This window comes from Oncorhynchus kisutch, linkage group LG8, assembly GCF_002021735.2.
Source record: "Oncorhynchus kisutch isolate 150728-3 linkage group LG8, Okis_V2, whole genome shotgun sequence".
Lineage (NCBI taxonomy): Eukaryota > Metazoa > Chordata > Actinopteri > Salmoniformes > Salmonidae > Oncorhynchus > Oncorhynchus kisutch.
The window spans coordinates 61,309,747-61,319,083 of record NC_034181.2 but is presented as its reverse complement, the minus strand read 5'-3'; the positions used below and the strand labels follow the sequence as shown (position 1 = coordinate 61,319,083).

General features: G+C 42.1%; 1 protein-coding gene across 2 annotated transcripts; it reads right to left on the bottom strand.

Annotated features, from left to right (window-relative positions):
* Nucleotides 1-88: 88 nt before the first annotated feature.
* On the bottom strand, nt 89-8,433 carry LOC109895476 (receptor-interacting serine/threonine-protein kinase 2-like). 2 transcript variants are annotated; one of them, XM_031830768.1, is made up of 11 exons: nt 7,574-8,432; nt 5,874-6,027; nt 4,604-4,753; nt 4,155-4,297; nt 3,956-4,005; nt 3,657-3,806; nt 3,136-3,221; nt 2,847-2,915; nt 2,610-2,751; nt 2,265-2,456; nt 89-1,620 (listed from the first exon to the last, which is right to left on the bottom strand). In XM_031830768.1, exons 1-11 carry the CDS (start codon nt 7,717-7,719, stop codon nt 1,310-1,312), a joined length of 1,593 nt encoding a protein of 530 aa, XP_031686628.1. In that variant the 5' UTR covers nt 7,720-8,432; the 3' UTR covers nt 89-1,309. The 2 variants fall into 2 exon arrangements, with proteins under 2 accessions (XP_031686628.1, XP_031686629.1); XM_031830769.1 differs by lacking the exon at nt 2,847-2,915 and having other exon boundaries at nt 7,574-8,433.
* Nucleotides 8,434-9,337: the final 904 nt, after the last annotated feature.

Below are 9,337 nucleotides of genomic sequence, written 5' to 3'. Positions count from 1 at the left end.
ATGAAAATTACAGCCTTTATTAAAGATCTGCCTTTGTTTCTGAGTGCATGAACTGCTTGAGTGTCAAGGAGGAGTCTTGATCTAATCATGTCGTTATATATTAATTTACTTTATTATACAACTCCAAATATTCCAATCATTAGGCTATTCACAGACAGTGCTTGGGGAAAGTACTGTCTTCTGTTCTCAGCATGATGTTAAACAGACCAACAACAACAAAATCTGTACACTATGGCCAATACTTCACTGGGCCTCTCATTGGACAAGACCCCTTTTTTTTTACCCTTTTAGTACATAAACGTCTTTAGACTCTACTTGTGTTACAATTGGTACTGTGTGAAGCCGGTGGTGCAGTGTGAACACCAGACATGCAATTAGACATGCACTGTTAAAAGGCGAGATGGGCAACAAAATCAAAAGGTACCCTCAGGGGAATGTGACAATGACCTATAGGTTCAAGGATTTAACAGGTTTACAAACACAAATAACCAACAAAAGTGTCATAAAATGAGACTCAAGTTCAGTTATTTTATCTGATAAACCAACAAATAATAATCTTGTTTCAAGATACCAAGTCAGAAAGTGCTGAACAGGACAATCCAAACTATTTTGAACATATAGTTTCATACAATATGTACTTTACAAACAGGCTGTCAAAAGACGAGCAACATTGTGGCACCACACAATAACCCACAGAGCAGAGAGAGGGTCAAAAGTCACAACACAACACAATAAATGTAGCATATAATATAGAACAAACTGTGTTCTGTGTGCTAGCTCAGTAGTCCCTCAACACATAGTTAACACTCATTATCGCTAGTGATGGGTCATAAACATGATCAAAGCAGATGAATCATCCACACAGCTATTCACTTTCATTGGTTTCTCTCCAACACGATTGTTTCTATCATTTGACTGTCACAGAAGCTTCCTCTAATCAAACGTTTGATTGACATCAACTTCAGAGGTAGCACCACTCTGATTGAATACTCAGACTTATCAAAGGCATGGACAGGTGTGTCCCCAACATGGATCTCTATGGATATAGATGAGTCATTGCAGCTGTTCTGATGAAATTAGGAATCTCAGGTTCTCCAATTGATATTCACTCTGACTGACCGTGGTCTGTATTAGACCTGAGTGAGTATAGAATAGATTTGGTTAGGGTTACTCAGCTCTTCATTCCAAGGCTCCAGTCTCAATTGACACTCTCTGAGATACAGTATGACATGATAAACCGTGAACAGATACATTTGGTTAGGGACCCTTCACTACACAACCCCCCATTCTAATAACCATCCATCCACCTTCAGTGAGGCATCTGTGGAGGGCCACGATTGGTGGCAATGGATATCAGACCGAGGGTGGTAGCTACCAGGGAAGCTGCATGTTCCCCCTGACAGGCACAGGTGTCCAGTAGGGAGCGTGTGCGAGAGGTCAGTGTCAGAGAGGCAGAGATGACCTCAAAGGCCTCTGGGGGAAGGGCTCGCCGTGAGATGAGCACATCCAGCAGGTTGTTGAGTCGTCCCTCCGTCATGCCTCGAATGATGCCTTCACGTCTCTCGCGCAGCATACGACAATAGCTCACTGCCACCGGAGTCGCACACACACACCGTGCAGCTGCGGACAAAGAAGGGAGGGTGAAGTTTCAGGGATGACACAAGAACTATAATATCACATCTCTCTCAAACACTCATAAGACACAAATCATGTAGAGAGGACTTTTAGAAAAATACCTGGACACCTCAGAGAAAGAGGACAAGAAACAAGCAGTAGCTATCTGATATGAAAGACAGTAATACGTACCGTAGATTCATAGCCCTACTAGACAAGTTACCCTCTTATTCAACACACTGGTCACAATCATAAATGTCTAGTAGCCATGTATTGCTTTTTAAAAAGACAAAATGTTTTGGACTCAGAGCATTTACTGGGACAACAGACAACTTGTAGAGAGAAACAAAGATCCTCAAGGGAGGAAACGCATTGGACACTGATAAGACTGTGAAAGGATGGCCATGCAGGAAACCAGCAATCCACCAAACTGCTTACTGTGCACATACAAACACACAAATGGAGGCACTGTTTGTAACGTCTACTCATTTTCATATTGCTTTACTTTGTCTTCACCTTTTTCAGCAACATTTTAGACACGCTAGAGAAAGATAAGTCAATTCTAGATAGCTACAGTCTGGCACTGTACATACGTTTGCAGACAAAACTGGGTAATAGGTGGGAGGTCTAAGCTTAAACACATTTTCTACCATGGGAGCTGGCAGTGGGCTGGTTGAGAGGGCTCTGTCTGAGGGCTTTGGAGGGACTGGAGGAGAGTGGGGGTGGTGGGCTGTGTCTCTGTCCCTGGGAGACGCCTCCTGTCCCTCTGGAATGCTCAGGACCCGGTCCGATGCTGGGACATCTGGGACTGGTGGAAGACACCACAGAGCCAGACACACAGTCTGGGGAGAGACACGTTGCTGTTAGACTATTCAAGATACGATATCAATTAATAATTATTTAATAAAGAAGATAAACAACAGGGTGGTTTCACTGACAACAAACTGAGCATATTCACAAACTGCTCTCATTATCAATCAGTTTGAAGTTCTTACCCTGACAGTGCTTCCTCTGGGGTGCTTCCCCTGTATATATGGCTGTAGTGGGATTAGAGAGTGTTTCACTAGGACAGGAAGTCTGTGGAAAGGGCAGTGTCTTGTTGCCCACACATTTAGTGTCTCTGGAACCAGCGCAGGCCTAGTAATGAGATAAGTAAATATTGTTTTCAATGTAAGACATCACAAGCATTAAGTACAATCAGAATATCACAAACAAATGTGAACCAAGCTCACTTCTAGGTTGTTTATCTCAATGGGAATGTCCTTCACAGGATGTATTTTAGAGTCATGTAGCGCCCTCTCCTGGTAAAGGGACAGAAATCACATACACATGTTCGCTCGCTCATGATTAGTGACGGGTCTATTTACTGTTTTCAGTAATAACTGTTGAGAGATTAAAAGCACATGAAACATATCCTGATTTCCTCAGTCAAAACAAACTGATAGCAGATCAGGCTTGTGGAAACAGAGAATATCGGACTTCGTGGTGTAATAGAACATATTAAATGAGGATGATCCGTACCTTGCTTTCCCTCACCCTGAGGGTAGCCCTTGTCATGGCATCGGGATCAAAGGTTGCTATGACGCTCCTCAGTTCCAGTGCACAGTCTGTGGACAGAGAGCCAGAGAAAGAAGAGGACATGAGAAAGATGTCCTGCCAATTAAACATCACATTGAACATAACGCACCAAAAGTTTCCGTTTTTTAAAATACCCAAATGGAAGTCATAGGCAAGGAAATACATGGATATGAACTAACATCAGAAAATAAACAATTGAACACAATTTAGACGAGAAGACTCAAAGAGTCTTATTGATTAAGTGGCAGAAGTAGGGGATGGGATTGTATCTCTCAGTCTCAGCGTGTGGAAATGAGAGGAAGTGGGTGCTGCAAGTGATTCTGCTTGTCACTCGTCCTCAACAGGCAGGTAGGTAAGCAGTCAAGGAAGGGGGACTTGTAGGAAGAGATCACAAAGACCAGGCACAGCTGCTCTCTTCACCATTGTCTATCTACACTCTGATTCACCCTCACAGACAGACTTACCCTCTGCTGTTGGACGGCTGTGTGGGTTAGTGCTCCAGCAGTTGGTCATCAGCTGAGAGAGGGTATGGCAGTGGGGTACATGATTGGGTAGCAGCTCATCCTTCAGGCCTGAACCAATCCTATCACCACCTGAAAGCAGCTGGAGCAAATCTGCTTGGGCATAGACAATGACAATGATGTGTTACAAACGACAAATGTAATAAAATATTGAGACTGTATGATATACGGCCAGGTATAACCTAGTCTCTGCTGATAGAAACAGAGTTGTGCTTTGAATAGACGGAAAGAAATGGAAACACCTTCACATGGTGGTCTTCTGTTCAACGTCTCCCACAGCAACACACCAAAGCTAAAGAGAGAAGATGCTCATTGGGTAACTGCATGGTCATTAGTAAAGGCATCTGTAGAAAAGTGGTAAACATATCCTTCCCCCACCTGGTAAATATAATTGGTGAATATGACTGTTTGAAGTGGCAGGATCATGAAAGGTGACCTCACCTGTACATGTCTGCCTCCACAGTGGGTGTGGTGCCAGTCAGGGCCTCAGGAGACAGGTACACCAAGTCCCTGAAGCAGGGACCCCCTCCAGCAGAGAGAGAGTAGCCAACCCTCCACTCCCTGGGCAGGCCCCAGTCACTCACCTGGGGGTAGGAACATGAACACCCACACAGATGAACATAAACGACAACACACACAAACATAAACACCCAAACAGATGAACATAAACACCCACACACAAACAGACAAAAAACACCTGCTCTAACACAGACTCAAACCCACGTACGTACACTGTAAAGCTTACACCTGCAACTGTTCACAATACACCATATCCCATGGAAAATATACAGTCAAAGGGAGTTCTTTCTCACATTAGTTTCACCACTCAGAGAGAAGACTTGAGTCTCTGTAGTACAGGACTGGGTCAGTTATCAGTCACTGTTCTCTACCTTGGCCCGGTACTGCTGGTCCAGGAGAACATTGGTGGGTTTCAGGGCCTGGTGGGGGAGTGGTATGCAGTGGAGGTGGCACAACCCCTCTGCCACATCTAATAGGATGCCTAGCCTGAAACTCATGGGTAGACCTGGATACAGCTGGGTCTGACAGGGATAACAAAGGTTACAATCATTCAAAAGATGCAGTATCAAATCTATTCACTTCATTATAATGGATAATAAATAAAAGGGAACTGAAAAAAAGCACATGACAACACGAAGTTGAAATTGTGAACTGAAAATACTATTGAATTCAACATGACCACCACACAACTTACTGTGTGTAAATACAGTTTAACCACAGATAGACTAAATCATGTGCAGTGTCACGTCTACTGTCTGAACTTTCTCCTGAAAGAGGAATAGCTCTTTGTGTAAATAAGGCAGTGACAGTGCTGATGAAAGATAGATCTCTTTTTGCATCTGCCAGGGGCTTTCCAAGCACAGCACTGGTCTCCATGAAGACACAGGAATTGTAAATAAAGCAATCAAAAGAAGGACATTACTTGACTAACTTTATGTGCATCTATCGACCACCAGTTTGTCCACCAGTTTGTTGATACACTGAGTGTATAAAACTTTAAGAACACCTGCTCTTTCCATGACAGACAGACCAGGTGAATCCAGGTGAAAGGTATGATCCCTTATTGATGTCACTTGTTAAATCCACTTCAACCAGTGTAGATGAAGGAAACAGGTTAAAGAAGGATTTTTAGGATTCTCTTTTTTTGAGGCAATTGATATGTGGATTGTGTGTGTGCCATTCAGAGGGTGAATTGGCAAGAAAAAATATTTCAGTGCCTTTGAACGGGGTATGGTAGTAGGTGCCAGACGCACCGATTTGTGTCAAGAACTGTAACGCTGCTAGGTTTTTCATGCTCAACAGTTTCCCGTGATCATCAAGAATGGTCCACCACCCAAAGGACATCCAGCCAACTTCACACAACTGTGAAAAGCATTGAAGTCAACATGAGCCAGCATCCCTGTGGAATGTTTTCGACACCTTGTAGAGTCCATGCCCTGACAAATTGAGGCTGTTCTGAGGGCAAAGAGCGACTCAATATTAGGATTTTTTTTTGAATGTTTGGTGTACTCTGTGTCTACTGTATGCTGCAACACAGGGAAGCTGTAGAACCAACTTAGATGAATCAATTAGCCTACTGCCACACACTATACATGCATATTCATATTTGAGTTAGACTGAGCGCGCATATATAACACTGACCTGGTATAGTAGAGAGTGTAGAGAGCCCTCAGGCATCCAGTCATAGAGCAGGCCCATCAGACACCAGGCCTCGTACACACCCAGAGGAACCAAAACCCGCTCTGAATGGACTTGTCTGACCACAGCCACATCTCTCATCCACTCAGTCCACTTACTGGGGAAGAACAGAACACACAGTAAACACACCACATACAAACCTATGCACACATATACAGTAAACGCATAAAAACACACAAACCCTCAAACAGACACGCACCTGCTGCAGTGGTCTTGGTTCACAAGGCTTTTGTTTACACTAATCAAGTAACCACAATAATGTGTCAGATTTAAAAAATATATTTTGGAAAGTTGTGTGTGAGAGAGAGAGAGAGAGAGAGAGACCCGACCTCACCCTCCTAGAATCTGAAGTAAAATGTTAACTGTTTGCTGATGATCTGGTGCTTCTGTTCCCAACAAGGGCCTACACCAGCACCTATAATACAAATAATGGGGATCCAAAAAAGGTTCACTTGCCAGGACCACAAATACAAATTCCATCTAGACACCGTTGACCTAGAGCACACAGAAAAACACACCTACCTCGGCCTAAACATCAGCACCACAGGTAACTTCCACCTACAGAGAGATTAACCTAGAGAAGTGTCCCCTCAGCAAGCTGGTCCTGGGGCTATGATTCACAAATACACGACAGAGCCCCAGGACAGCAGCACAATTAGACCCAACCAAATCATGAGACAAGAAAAATAGATAATTACTTGACACATTGGAAAGAACTAACAAAAAAACTAAGCAAACTGGAATGATATTTGGCATTAATGATATTTGGCCTTCTCCCGGCAGGCAGTCACTGAGTCCGAGGTGCTAAAGGAGCTCCTTAAACTTGACCCTTTCTTCTTTAAGGTTGCTGACCCTATCATCGCCAAGCCTATACCGAACCTTTGTAACCGGTCTCTCCTTTATGGTGAGGTTTCTATTGCTTGGAAGCGAGCCATGGTTCGTCCTTTACTTAAAGGGGGAGATCAAATTGATCCTAACTGTTATAGACCTATTTCTATTTTGCCCTGTTTATCAAAAGTGTTGGAAAAACTTGTCAATAATCAACTGACTGGCTTTCTTGATGTCTATAGTATTCTCTTGGGTATGCAATCAGGTTTCCGCTCAGGTTATGGATGTCTCACTGCAACCTTAAAGGTCCTCAATGATGTCACCATTGCCCTTGATTCTAAGCAATATTGTGCTGCTATTTTTATTGACTTGGCCAAAGATTTTGATACATTAGACCATTCCATTCTTGTGGGCAGGCTAAGGAGTATTGGTGTCTCTGAGGGGTCTTTGGGCTGGTTTGCTAACTACCTCTATCAAAGAGTACAGTGTATAAAGTCAGAAAATCACAAACACCATTGTAAATACATACTATATGTATCTGTCTACTTATTTTCCCTTTCGTAGCCTAATTCAACTAGTTGCATATTGTTGCAACACTGTACATGGCTAGTAACACAACGTTTAAAATGGCTCTATTATTTAGAAACTTTTGAGAGTGTAAAGTTACTGTTAATTTCTGATTGTTTATTTCACTTTTGTTTATTATCTATTCCACTTGCTTTGGCAATGAAAACATGTTTTCCATGCCTATAAAGCCACTTGACTTGACTTGAGAGAGAGATTTTGTCATTGCATTTGAGATTTGCCAAATTTACCTTCCACCTGCAGTGCGAGATGAGAGGACCTTGATTGACACCTGTAGCTCTGTTCTCTTGTAAGTACCCTGAAGACACCCGCCTGCGCTGGTTCGGCACAATATCACATTTAGCACATCCTCTTGATGAACAGTTTCCACCGCCATCTGATAGTAGGAACAGAAACCAGTCGACTATAATAATACAACTTTATTTTATCTTGCTTGTTGCTCTGCCATGGATTAATGTATCTGTCTTTCAATGCACTGACAAATTGAACAGGAAGCATCGAGTTGCCGCGTGTGCTCTGAAGTGTATGTACATCGACACGATTGGCTGCTTTGTTCACGGAAATCTCCTGGCTAGCTACAGTAGGCTATAAATTCAGGGATGAAGTCATTTTTTTTGGCAATGGCGTAACAACAGATAAAGGCAGCGACATAACTTGGCTTGAACAACTCCTGATTCAACTACAGGTTGGTCAAAAACGGGTTGAACCAACGTAGTTCCCACGTGATTTCAACCCGCAAAATCTACATGACAATGTTTAATCAACGTGGGAAACTAATTGGAAAACTGAGGGCATTTAGTCTTTTTCCCACCCAACGTTTAACCTAAATGACAATGACATAGTGAATATTTTTGTTAGTTGACAACTCAACCAAAAGTGAAAGGGCTGATAGGGGACAGAGTTGGGAATTTCATTTTAAAAAGTTGACATAATGTACCTTTCCCCTCCTTCCAAGCAGAAGGGCTGCAACCAACTGACTCTAAATGCCATCTGTGTCAGGAAACCTGCACTAGTGAAATATACTATATATCCCTATATAAACAGGGGGCTTAGGGTATGTAGTCCAATAGCCTACCCACTTTTCTATTTTCTACACTGTTCCGACAGAATTGACTATGTTACCTGTAAAAAAAAAATGGCCAATGTTTATATGAGCACTTTTCAAACAGTTCCATTTTCACAAAATTCCTGCCCGCATAAGCCTTCTTATACATCCTGTTTGCATGCGGCACCTGTTGGTTACCAGTGGGAGTATGTGCTGATATTCTAATAAATCCATTGAAAATACATCACAAAGAAATCCATTATTAATTCATTAAGGCAGGTTCTAAGAAACATAAGACTAAGAAAAATAGAATAGCATATTTTGAGTTTAATGATGTTACTGGTCTGTGTAGCCTATAGGCTGCATGGCTGGGCCATGCAAATTAAATCAATAGTTCATTATATTGATCATTAAACAGTAAACACACATAGAAAATTAGGGAATATAACAGAATAAAACAATTTACACTGCCGTCAAAAGTTTTAGAACACCGACTCATTCAAAGGTTTTTCTTTATTTTGACTATTTTCTACATTGTAGAATAATAGTGAAGACATCAAAACTATGAAATTACACACATGTAATCATGTAATAACCCAAAAGTGTTTAACAAATCAAAATCTATGTTATATTTGAGTTTCTTAAAAGAGCCACCCTTTACCAAAGAAGTTAACTCCCCAGTCGCTGTGCCCACAAAGTGGTTTTCAGCCAACCAGCGGAATGTCGCAGAGTAGTCTGCGGAATACACCACCTGTCAAAACGACTAGTGCCTTCGCACACAGGGCGACAGCCCACCACAGTCTATGCGACAGACACCGGTGACCATAGCAATGAAATAAACAAACATTGTCATCATGCGAAAAGAATAATCGCTATAACAACATAAGCATGCATTTAAACGTACTTACAGGCAACAGAAATTATTCACAAAAAAATATATTACAAAACA

Coding starts and splice junctions, on each gene's coding strand:
- LOC109895476 (XM_031830768.1), bottom strand. CDS start 7,719: ATGGCGGTGGAAACTGTTCATCAAGAGGATGTGCTAAATGTGATATTG. Junction 4,298..4,603: donor ACCAGCAGTACCGGGCCAAG/GTAGAGAACAGT, acceptor TCCTACCCCCAG/GTGAGTGACTGGGGCCTGCC. Junction 3,807..3,955: donor CAGAAGACCACCATGTGAAG/GTGTTTCCATTT, acceptor ATGCCCAAGCAG/ATTTGCTCCAGCTGCTTTCA.